Source organism: Sphaerodactylus townsendi, linkage group LG05, assembly GCF_021028975.2.
Source record: "Sphaerodactylus townsendi isolate TG3544 linkage group LG05, MPM_Stown_v2.3, whole genome shotgun sequence".
NCBI classification, from domain to species: domain Eukaryota; kingdom Metazoa; phylum Chordata; class Lepidosauria; order Squamata; family Sphaerodactylidae; genus Sphaerodactylus; species Sphaerodactylus townsendi.
The window spans coordinates 53,320,519-53,333,591 of NC_059429.1; the positions used below are offsets into that span (position 1 = coordinate 53,320,519).

At 40.1% G+C, this 13,073-nt stretch overlaps 1 protein-coding gene across 2 annotated transcripts in view; it reads right to left on the minus strand.

Annotated features, from left to right (window-relative positions):
• Positions 1–3,142: 3,142 nt before the first annotated feature.
• The window catches only part of ST6GALNAC5 (ST6 N-acetylgalactosaminide alpha-2,6-sialyltransferase 5), a 122,995-nt gene continuing 113,064 nt past the window's right edge, over positions 3,143–13,073 (minus strand). Inside the window, exon 5 of one of the 2 annotated variants that reach the window (XM_048497670.1) lies at positions 3,143–4,878. In XM_048497670.1, the coding sequence (XP_048353627.1) occupies positions 4,647–4,878 (232 nt within the window). In that variant the 3' untranslated portion in view covers positions 3,143–4,646. The remainder of the gene's footprint in view (positions 4,879–13,073) is intronic. The other variant, XR_007244615.1, reaches the window with a different exon arrangement.

A 13,073-nucleotide genomic window follows, 5' to 3' on the forward strand; every position in this document is an offset into this window, starting at 1 on the left:
CAGATGCACTGAGTGGGGACTTCAGTTAAATCCATCCTATCTAGACCCAGTGCTGAAAAAGTGGGGCGCACTGTCCATTGATGTTCCCAGAGTACTGCTCTCAGGTGGTTCTGGGTTAGGACTCAAAAAGGAACACCTTTCAATTTGTTGGACAGGTGCTTTTCTATATCTATTCCCATCACTCCCACTTCTGACCAGCATGGTGGCCAAACTTTGGGCAGACAAGGCGGTGGATATACTGACTGCTCCCTACTGGCCCAGACAACCATGATTTCACTATTGACCAGTTTGTCTGAGGGAGAGTCCCTCCAGTGGAAGACCTCTTGACTGTGGATCAGACACACTGCCACAGTATACATTCCTTGCATCTGGAAGCTTTTCTGATCTGTCCATAACTAGGTGGTCAGATAAGAGTTAAAGAGGATTTGCTGTCCTCTAGGAAGCTCTCCATTAAGAGATCCTATGACTGGGCGCATACCCAGGGGATAACCCCTGTTACTTGTTTACTGCTTGTTGTGGTTGATTATTTACTGTTAGTAAAAGATTTGATGGTATCCAATTCATTTATTAAAGTCCATTAAGTGGTTATTTCACTCTTCCATATTGGGGGGTGGAAGTTTTGCATTCACAAGTAGAACTGCATGAGAAGTGATTTCTCTTCCACCTGTGAACCTTTGGGTCTTGCCTTAAATAATTAACTCCTCTTCATTATAAATAGATTACATTAGAATCAATACGACTGGCTAGCAATAATCCTATTTGGAACAGGACAGTTGCAACTGCAAATACAAGTTAAATTGCTACTTACCAATTTTCTGCAGGAAATGCTGGGCTTTTGAGAAAAAAGTCAACCCCTGTACCCTTTGGAACTGTAATTGTTCTCTTCCCTCCCTAAAGTTGTATCTTACGTGAAATACTGAAATGAACATAAGTGCAATCAGAAGAACTGACATGAGCAAATGTGTATAGAAAAACACAGAACAATCATGTGTTTTTTTCACATTGTAACCAGAATACACCAGACAGTGTTTGGCATAGAACCTGTTGGTGATTGCATTGTCAAAAGCTTTCATGGCTGGAATCAACTGGTTGTTGTGGGTTTTCCAGGCTCTGTGGCCATGGTTGGGTAGTTTTTTTCCACTAACATTTCACCTGTATGTATAGCTGGTATCTTCAGAGGCATGGCATGGTGTTGGTGATTATCATGTTTTCTTAAAAATGAAATAAATTTAATGATCAAAAAGCTGCACAATTGCATTAACGAGGCCTCTGTTTCAAACCCTTCATTCTTTATATAATGTGTAGCTTTTATTCTGAAAGTACTCTACCCTACTGCAACTTTGCCTTAGTAAAATACAAAAATGCATTTTCAAGGCTATTCTGAAAAGATAATAGAATCCTAGGATTTCTGTCTAGAAAAGTTTGTCTCTTTGAGGTTACACATATTCTGACCAAACAAATACTTAGTATCTATGACAATAATATATTTTCCCCAAGCTCAAACCACTTTTGTATTTTCCAGTTATACCTCCAAAGCACCGTCCTTACAACCTCTGTAATAATAATTAAGATGAACCAAAACTGTGGTAATGCACATTTGCAAATATGAATGCGCCACCACCTCGTCACTGCAGAGTTTCTTCTGCTTCAGATTCTATTCCATAATTTGGCAAATGAATTTTTGGGGATGAAATCTTTACCTACAGGCTTCTGTCAACCATCTACTCCTTCCCAACTACTGGAGACTAAATTTTAATGCTAATCCCCTAACCGATGGGTTCCCAATATGTCACTCATGGTTGCCATGGCACCTGCCAAGTATTTTTTTAGAAAGTGGGTGGGGAGGTGGGGCTTTTGCCCAACAGGGCTTCTAATTGGCCACTGGAGATCTGATTGACATGTTTTTTAAAAGTTGCTTCAGCAACGACTGCCATCACAGCATAAGGATCTTCACTGTTTAGCTGAAGATAAGTGTATGTGTACCTGCAAAATATTCTATACATGTAACTGAATGTTGACTTTTTGTGGTTGTAGACTGCTCTTCTGTATAGATTCCAGGGCTGTGCCTGGCAAGCTCTCTTTAAAAGCAGAACTACCCATAATATCACGCAAGGACATAAATTTAATGCATCCCTTCCTTCCTGCTGTTTGGTGTGGATTGGTTGTTGCTGCTGCTGGGTTTTTTTTTTAAACAATAGTTGCTATCGGATCAGGGCTGTTATTTTGAAAATGTGATACCTTTTAAAATAGAGTTTAAAATACCTACATTAAAAAACAGGCTCAAGTATTAGGTCAATCATGCCATCATGGTACAGTAGTTCACAAGCCTAGCAATCATGTCTTGCAGCTATACACATATATCACAATTACTCATATTAAACTAATGATAAAATATCACAATAGCCCAGCTCTTAGCTATCAGCAGAATAACTGTAATCTATAATTAAATCTTTCCCCCCCAATGACATTAAAATAACCTGTAAATCAGGCTGACAAGGTTCATCAACTTTTGCAAATGTGCAGGCTGTAGCCTCTGCAGAGTGATGCATTCTTACCTTGGTTTCAATTGGCACTGGCTTCTCTGCTTTAGAAGGAAATACAGACTGAACTCTATAGCAAGATTACAGAGTAGCAGTTTCTGATGTCATATTAATGCAGAGTTATTTTGCTATACTAGATAAAGTTTCTGTTTATGATATGGTCAGAGGGCAGAAGGTAGAATGACTGCCATATAACTAAAGGAGAGACACAAAGTTCTTCCGCAGAGAGCTATGCAGAGCTCTTCTGCAGAGCTGAGCTCTGCCACAATATTTGGGAGAAATCATGCAACGCTCATTTGAGCCATGCTTGGCTTGGGATGTTAATGCAATTGAAGCAATGTAGTTTAGCAAAAGGAATGGTGGGAAATTTCTATAATTCCCCAAACATGTGTGTACTGCAGTTTTCAATGTCAAACCATTTAATATATGATGTCACTTAGACCACACAGTTTCAATCCATTTTTAAAGCCTGTACTATGAGAGGATTTTTATCATTTGAACTACTAGTATATGGCAGTAGGCAATAGGTCAAGTAATTGTTAGTAATTACTTTGAAGAAGTGATTTGGCTTTTTACATCCACAAGGTTAAAGAACAAACATGGCAAATGGAATCCTCTTTATTCACAAGCGAGATATAACCCCACAAAAAACATAATGTGCAAGTATCCATTTACAGAGCTATTAGTGTCACTCATTCTAATTGCCGAGAACTAGGTTCTTTCTCTCACAACTTAAAGAAAATGGCAAAATTGACCGGGTATCATTCAGGAGCAGATTCACATAGTTTGTTGTCTTCCAGAATCAAACCACATGGCCAAGCTCCACTAATGTTTTTTTATGCTTCAAACTTGTGTGGCTTTAAACTACCTGGTATTTGCTTGTCTTCTTTCAACTACAGCTTAATTTATACAAAATCTCTGTATTTACAAAGGACTGGGCCCTCCCCTGTCAAAAGCTGACTGGAGACCGGCTGATATACTGTCCTGCCCACCTCTCCTAGAGTGCTTACAAATCCATCTCTCCCAAGTCCTTTCCTGTTCAGATATTGTTTATACATTCGAAGAACTGTGCAACTGCACAGAATAGAGAAACATTTTGAAAACATTAACCCCCTTGCAAATCAGCAAGAATGTTAGATTTGCTTTGTGAAGCATTTGTGTAAGGCAGAACAAATAACAGCTGCCAGGACAGCTCAAGATCAGACACTTGCTATGTGGGTGGATAGTTACCAAAAGGCCAATGAAAACAGTTATACTACAGACAGTACTAAACTGGAAGTCGGTATTTCAATTAGTTGTGCACAGGATGCCACATGTCTACAAGCATCCTTCCCTGCCTTTGACACTTTCTAGTGGAAAAAGTTGGCTTGATCCTCCATCTACCATTGCACATTTAAATGAAAAAATACTTTGGCCTGCTTCCTATTCATATCAGAAGAAAAACAAGTCTCTGATGAAAATTCACATAAGGATGTGCTTGCTTAACAAATGGCTTTATGCTGGAATGCAGTCCAAGAGTAAAAATAAATAAAATAAATACATCACTTCCAGATCAAATATTAATTATACATGCTAGATAAAATCATCCTATAGTTCAAAGAGAAAATGTATAAACAAGAAGCTGAGTCTTAAACCAGCAGCAATATAAATCCTCAGTTTTGGAGGGATTCTGAAAGATAAATAACCATATCATTGTGAAATAGAAAAATACTGGATTGCATTAAAAACCTCCACTAAGAAAGTAACCATTAAATGTCACTATGAAAATCCAGTGGCAATATGCCTTAAAAACATAATGAATTAAACATCTCTTTAATTATGTTCATTATGATGTACTTTCTTCCATTTTTTCTTCTTTTTAACAAACCACATATACATATGCAAGGTCAATGAACGGAAGTTAAAATATTTGATTACAATACAGCTGGATACCAGATGTCCTTTTAAAGGTATTCCTTTGCAATAACTTCCTGAATATTGTAGCAGTTTTCTTCCGCAAACCCTGTTAACCTTGCTTTTTTAGGTTAGCTTGCCATGATATGAGGTTCAATCCCCTGAAGCCTGATACAGTTAGTGATTGTGATTGCAGCCTTGTGTGTTCATTTCTCAGAACACCAGTTTAATCTTAGCATGATTTATAGTAAGTGATTCTGGTTTCCAGTCTGGCTGAAAAAAGTGAATATTGAATGTCCGGGCCCAGTTCTCAAATACTCGTTTCTCTGTGATAAAACGGTGATGACTGCCCTTTCTTCCCCGTTCATGTGAAATGTACATTGTACATTCATCGGGTCCCAGTGGTTCATAATAATGATAAGGTACTGAAGGATGATTGGGATCCCTGCAGAAGGAAGAAAAAAAGATGAAAGGCGTAAATGTACGTATTTTGCTCATTGAAGACATGCTAATCATTTGATGGGCTCAGTCTTTCTCTTTAAAAATCTAGCTGAAGCTGAATTAATTTCATAAAATAGCACCCCAAGCAGTATTTAAATTATTTTATCTTATACAATTAAACATTGCTATGCTAAAAGAAAGTGGATGAGTGCACCACAGTGTCATATTGCTATGCTGAGAATGTGAAGCCTGATGTTTGAAAGAGATATGCATCTGGCTTGTGTTTTGAGAGAAGACCTACTGAGCCATTCAGTGGGATGAATAGGCTTTTCAAATGGGAAGCTGATCCCAGCCCTTTGATTCTGTGACTCATCCACACATGAAAATCCTACCAGCATGGCGTATATGATACAAGCACACCTCATTGTTACTCCTAGCTATCGGCTATCAGTCAGCCATTGTACCCTTAAAAAAAATAAAATGAAACTCAGTTGCAAAGAGAATAATTTTATTTAATGCTAAATTTAAAATATTTGAATATTGCAGGTATCAAACACAGTCACAGAAGAAGTTCCACCTTATGTTATCCTGCAGGGTAAGTTAGCACCTCGAAGATTTGTCCCAGGGGGTGATAAATGTTAGTTGTGAGCTGGTACAAATACTTTTCATCTCTGCACCAGTGGTATCTTTTTGGGAAAAAAGCATCTGCATTTAAATTACAAAAAGTGTGGGGAAAATACTGAGTGAACTGCAGTGGAGTCTGTTCATTTTATTGTCCTTCTTTGTTATGATTAAAAAAGAAATACCTAAAATAATCCAGTATGTGTTAAGATTTGTTACAATTTGATCTCTCAAGTAAGGCAAATCTATAGAAAGTTTCTGTCCACAAAATGTAGCAGTAGTTTAATTCTACAGTGCTGGAGTAGAGCTCTAGAGCTTTGACTCTAACTTGGTTTCAAATTACTGGGATTCTAAACCAAACAGTGTTCCTATAGGCTAAATTACATGTACTACTGGATGTCCAGTCCATGACTATCAACTCCTGATTTGTAATTTTGCTCTAGTACAATGATTGGGAAGAGGAACACTGGAATGGAGACAGCACAGAGAATAGCTATCTTCCCTCATACCTTTCTGATACTCCGTGCTTTTCAAGCATTGATGAAGAAAAGCATACAATATGGGTTTCTCCCCTCTATATTAAGCGACTTCATGGAGAGTAAAGAGAGCTAGCGTGGTGTAATGGTTAGAGTGGCAAGACTGTCACCGGGTTGATTCCCCACTCCTCCACATGAAACCTGCTGGGTGACTTTTGGCTAGTCACAGTTCTCTTACAATTCTCTCAGCCCCACCTACCTCACCAGATGCTTGTTGTGGGGAGAGGAATGGAAGGTGATTATAAGCTGCTTTGAGACTACTTAAGGTAGTATAAAAACCAACTCTTTTTCTTCCTCCTCTTCCTCCTCTTCTACCTCGTCACCTAACACTAAAACTCTGATTCAGGACTCTCTCTTTATCTCATGCATACAGAGGGAGTGAGTAAGTTACTTTCTAGGGCCAAGTTATATGACACAGAAGTTTCAGTCAAAGAACCTCAGCATCCTATGGCATTTGGTCCTAACGTGCGGATTAGTAGAATCTGTGGAACCTCAGCTTTCATGTATTCTTAAAACAAGTTTCAACACAATGTCACTTCAGATTAAAAATGGAAATGTATTGGCAGTTTTTCCTTAAAAAAAGATACAAGACAGAGGGCATAGGTGACAATTCCAGTAGAATTCACCAACCATAGTTACAACTTCTTTTTTACTAAGGGGAATTATCCAAAGTAATAACGTAAGGCTGCTGTCCTCACTTCTTTCCATAAGGACAATTAGAAACTAAATGAAGAACATATAGCTTTCTATCAACAAATGATGAAATAAGTTATATAGAAAAAACTCTGGTCCTTTCAGAGAGATTTTGGGAACATGTATCTGACATAATGTACTGGAAGTGCAGGTCCTTTGTGAAAATTATTGCTTTCCACTGGGATTTATGTAGCAAGGCAGAAAGACTGATTATGCAATAAAGTAATGAGAACTAGTAGATCATAGGCCAGGGTCCCAACCTTGTTAAACCAGTGGGTAATTATTAAATTTTGAGAAACAGATAGTGGATGCCACAATAAAATGGCTATTATGGGGTAGAGCAATCTCAAAATGGCTGTCATAGAGTCTGGGCCAATCATAATATGTTAAGACGGTCCAAGTCAAGCATGTTCATATAGTAGAAGCAGCTGTTTCCAAACAGCTGCTCCTTTAAGACACTATGAAAATCCCTTCTGGAGTATTCTGTAGCATTTTATACTCCAACAAAGTGTCAGAGAGCCCAAATTGCTCTTTCCTGTGGAGAAACAGCACGTATACATATATTACAATCCAGTGAGTTTCAGTGGGGTTTGTAAAAATTTCTTGTGTGTTTGGATGCCTGTTTCTGTGTAGACTTTCACATCTATCAAGTAGATCTGCAGGGCTAGTATACAGAGGCATACGGCCTATAGGGACATGAGGTCACTCCTGTTCCCGGGTGCATACCTTTCTGTCACATGGGAGGCCCCAGGCACTCTCCCATGTGATGAAACAGCATACGCACCAGCTGCACACCACCAAGCCCTGCCCCCCTTCAGGGCAGCAGGGGGAAGGGACTTGGCGGCAGGCGGTTGTGGCACCTGTCTGGACCATCTGCCATTGCCGAGCCCTGCCCCCGGCCTCCATGTAGGCCGGCTTTTGCCCTCCCAGGCACTGGGGACAGCAGAAACTGGCCTGCAGAGAGGCGGGGGGCAGGGCTTGGTTTGAGCCTCACCCCCAAGTCCTGTCCCCAAGTATGGGAGGCGGGGGGATGCCTGGAGGAGGTGCTGCCCCCAGGTGCCATTTCCCCTTGATACTCTCCTGCTTATATTCCACACAAATGCTATTAAGTATGTACTTGCTCTGTCAGCTTTGACAGTGCTGTTCTGTTTTAGAAGGCTACTGAATCCTGCATCATTTCTCCCACCCCATTGCTCCATTTCCATAGCTAATGATCAGCAACTACATGGTATTAGGCATAATCAGAAACTTGAAAATGCCACTCTTCTGTGTATCTTTCTCCTTTTTTGTAGAACAACCAATGATATGATGTGCTCTTGTATTGCATATTTTCTCATTTTTGACTTGCTTATCTGGCAGCAGCAGGTCTAAGGCTAAAATACTGCAAAATATTGCAATTTTTTGTCATACATTACCAGGAAGAGTGAAAGAAAATAGAATAAAAGCAACTTTGGGCTTCTTTTCAACACCCAGATTTGTTCAGACTTGTAAGAGGTTACTGGAAAAAGAAAACTTGCCTCTAATAGAAAAATACATGGAAAGAAACTTTCTGGAAATCTTAACAGTAAGAGAGTAATGAATGTGCACTTACTGCACTGGGGAGTGAGCATCTGGAGAAGCCCACTAAGTGTAATTTCCATCCCTCTTCAGTAAACATGGATGGTATGTGAGTAAAAAGATCTGTTATAACACAGATTCATTCTCACCCATCTCAAATCCTGAGGCAATGCTCAGTTTTGTTATATCTGAACATGAAAATATGGTATAATTTAACTAACCATCATTAGTTGATCATATGAACAAAAGCTACTAACTATGATTAGTTACGGTCCATGAGACAAGAATATAAATTGGGTTTATCACAGTTACTCTTAACTATGGTTTCACATTACGTACAAATGTGATATCTTGGCTTGTTTCCTGTGAATGCTCAAACTGTCCCCAGACATGGAGATGTTTGGCAAAAAAACTGATCTCCCTTTTCACCTTAAAAGTGCCAGGATAATGGAATGTTCTGTTTTTGAATGTAGCAAGTGGCATGGATAGTATCATCACCTAGCAGGGGAGGTCTGTAGTGTCATTGGAATCTCACTGCAACTGGGATGCAATGTGGGCTCTCTCAATCTCTGGCAGGACCAGTCTAGGATATGAACTCCCCCTGCCACATGTGCCAGTGCGACCCAGGTGGCTTCCAGAGCAAGCTAAAGAGGCTCTGGCTTTTATCTGAGCTGAAGTCCAGATTTGGCTAATAACACTAAATAATACTGCTCATAGCCATTGATTCATAAGCTACAATCTAGAACCAAAACTCTTTCTCTGAAGGCCAACATCTTACATCTCTTGGGCCAGATGACAGTTCTAACTCCTCCAAATTGAGTTAGGGTCAGTTTAAGAATTTGATGTCTCCAGTTTGAATACTGCATATTAAGCATAGTGTGTTAATTCCTTTTTCTGCAATTAAATTATGTTGCTAGCAAATGAAATGCATGAGCAATTTACCCTAGAAAATTGCTAGTCATCCTCATTTATTAATATTAAAACAGATGCTATTTTACCACTCTGTGATACTGGACATTAATCTGTATTTTGTCAGAATTAGCATGCTTATTAATATCACAGCTGGGAGGCATTTATAGATGGCAGTTCGTAAAACACATTACATTTCCATGAAAAGATATCATGCAATAGGCAATTTGTCTACTGATAGTGCTTACACGAACAGCAGAATTTGCAGTAAGGTGACTGAAGTAGAAAAGAAGCCCCCTACAGTCTCCTTTATTCTGCTCTGCTGAATGAGGATTGGACTCTTGAGGAATTTACAGCACAGTATATAGCCATTGATTTCAATGGACTTAGGCTGAAATAACTTTGCATAGGATTGTGTTATTAAGTTACTACTGCTGCAAGTAAGCAAATGTGCCAACCTATAGGGAAACACAATCCTTAATCCTTATTATCAGAACTGAACATGTGTAGACGAGATAAGGAAGCATGCCAGTAAAAAGGGACCTCTCAGTGTTGTCGTGGCTAGAGACTGAATCATAAAGACCTGCGTTGGAATCGTGCCTCAGGCACGGGGCTCACATTAAGACCAGCCACACACACACTCAGCCTGATCTACCCCAAACATGCTACACTGAACAACGTGTAAAATAATGATATAACCACTGTCTGTCCACAGTACAATCACAGTTAAAACAGTGGCTCCTCCTTTATTTTTAAGAATGATAAAGAGTACCCATTCAGCTAAACTATTTGATGCCAAATCAGGATATGTAGAGATGAATGTAAAGTGGATATTATTCATACTGAACTCCTGCAATCTGGATTCTTGACAGAGCTGAAAGAAGATTTAGAAACATCTCAATACAATTTTATTTACCTGCTCCCCACAGGTAAGGGATGAGTCAGTAGAGAATCATAGACTTTAGCTCATGTTACAGTTCAGCTGTTTTAATATTTTAACTAAAAACAATAAAATATGGATCTTTTAGGCTATATACAAACAGCCCCATCCAAATCCAGAGGCAGTGGCATTGATGCAGCACCATCCTGCCACCTCCAAAATGGCTTTTTGACAGCATGGGGAGCAGGAAAAAGCCCTGATACCTCCCCGTTGCTGAAAAGCCCCATAGAGCTGAAAGGATATATGCCACAGAAAGTGTGGTGTAAGTCCAAAGGCTGATGCGCCATGCTACCAGCCTTCAATCCCAGGAGGGAGCCAACTGAAGTCGGCTCAGCCTTCGAGAATGCCTCAGCCTGCCTCCCTCCACACTAGCATGCCATAGCAACCCCGCTAGAACCTCCAGGTTCTGCAATGGTGGACCTGTGGGGCAACTGGCTGCTGGCCCATCTCCCCTTCCACCAGTGTAAGTGCCCCTAGGAGGGCAAACCACTGCAAGGGCAAACCATTTGCACAAGCCCTTCCCCCCTTTGGATGGGGCTGAAAGTCTTTAATTTCATCTCTGTTTTAACATAGTCCTACATTGTTGTAGGTAGAGGTTATAGCTTTTTTAAATATTTAGGAGATTTCCTAAATATTGACCATATAAATAATGAATGAGATCTACCAAGCTTGTAGGTATCTACATACTCTAGTAAAAGGGAGGTGTGAAGCAGAAACCATATCACTTCTTCTCATATAGTGATAGCGGTGGAAATTTAAGATGTGAATTAAATTGCTTCCACCAGTTAAATATGTACGGATCCATCAATTTCAAGCATCCACCCCATGTCTGCTTGATCACATGAACTGGTCTAAAATAGCTAATTAGGTACACAGATCAGATCCAACACAAGAAACTTGCTAATTTCTGATATGTTCAAATATACAAACTCTGTTTAGAACCTAATGATTCTTCGCTGATTAAAAATAATATATTTGAAAAATAATTTGAACAAACGTTATCTACTTCTTTTTTGCCCAAATTAATTTCATGCCAATTATAGAATTACTTTTAGCTGATAAATATTCAGAGGCTTGAGGAAACTAACAAGATATGGATTAATTTTCTCACAGTGCAAACAATTTAAAAAAATATTTTATGCAATGTAATTAAATGCTGTTTGTTGTTTTCAAAACCCCATGTAAAAACCTGCCAACTGGGCCAGATCTAAGGGGATGGGGGAGCAGGTGCTCCCAATGGCAGGCAAAGAGGGGGCAGCAACAGGAGGCAGGGCAGGCTCAACTGCCCAGAAGAGATTGCTAATTTTGCAATGTACATGCCCACTTTCCCAGTTAGGCTGCTGCTAGAAGGTGGGGAAGGCTCTGCCCAGCAGAGATGGCTCATTTTGCAGTATTTGTGACCAATTCCCTTAATTAGGCTGCTGTTAGCAGATGGGGAAGGCTCAATTGAATGGAAGAAATGGCACATTCTGTAGTATGCATCTGCATTTCTCCTGATTAGGCTGCTTCCAGGACGTGGAGGAGGCTCCGTTGCCAAGACAAGATGGCTTGTTCTGCTGTGCACACACCCCGTCCTCCCAACTAGACTGCTGCTAGGAAGTGGGGGAGAGGAGACAGGGAAATCCCAGGCCTCAGAGGGGAGTTACAGCCCTTGATAAGGCAGAAGCTGCAGCTGTTAATTGGGTGAGACTATGTCAAGCGGAGGGTTCCTAAAGAGATATTCAAATATTTCAAGTCCTATGCAGTGAGAGACGTGGACTCCCAGGTACCCCTCCTTGGCCTCACTAATATTCCCCCAACTGAGGCACCCTTTGCTCATCCGCCTGTAGGACCTTCCAATTCCTTGTCTTCCCACCTGCCCCCTTTTCAAGAACCACCCAGTGACAATGGCCAATTGGCAATGCTGGTAGGGGCTGATGGGAATTGTAGTCCATAACATCTGGAGTGCCAAAGGTTCGCCACCACTGTTCTAAACACTCATAGGGGAAGAAGAGTTTTGGAGGCTGCCATTGCACCCCTCTTTTCTATCCCCCTGCCTTGTGCTCTGCTGAGGCACTGCAAGCCCTGGAATTGAATGGAGTGGAAGGGAAGAGTATGGTTTCTTCTCTTGCTGCCCCCCCACCCACTGCCACCACTGTGTTTGGTTGGCTTTGCCGAAGGCCATTTGTAGACCTGTCCTCTCATCTCATAGACTTGGCCTTCACCAAAGAGCCTGACTTTACACTTGGGAGCAGTGGGGAGCAAGAACAGATGACCTATTTGCATGTATTATATGCCATCAAGTCACTTCTGGCTTATTAATAAATGAACCTTCGAAATGTCCACTTGTTAACAATCGTACTCAGGTCATGCAGATTGAAGGTCATGGTTTTCTTTATTGAGTTAATCCATCTCATGGTGGGTTTTCCTCTTTTCCTACTGGCTTCAATATTTCCTAGAATTGTTGTCTTTTCCAGTGAGTCTTTTCCAGTGACTAAAAACATTAGCTTTAGTTAGTCATGTTAGCTTCTAGCTGCATAATTACCCGATAAAGCTTTTCTTGGGCTGTAATTTGTAAGGCTGTGAAGGAGTGTGAGGTTTTCTTGTGTTTCCCAAGTCAAAATTATGCGTGCTGTATTTAACAAAAATATCCAGGGAAAGGTTAGGCTGAAAAATTTTCTCCTTAAGTTGGGTCTTTATGTGTGCAGAGGGGTTGAGGGAATACTCAAAGATAGATAAAATAATGTAAAAGAGTAATTTTTCATTAACAGTTCATAAAAATCATCATAATTTATTCTATAATTTAAAAGAGTTGTTGATTATATGTATTGATTATATATGCATACTTATGAAGTAAAAATATATGAAGAATATAATATTCAGGAGGGGTCATTTTATATTTTTGCACCCCTTCAAAAATTTACATCCAGCCCTGCCTATCAATTAAAAGCTTCAAGAAAACCA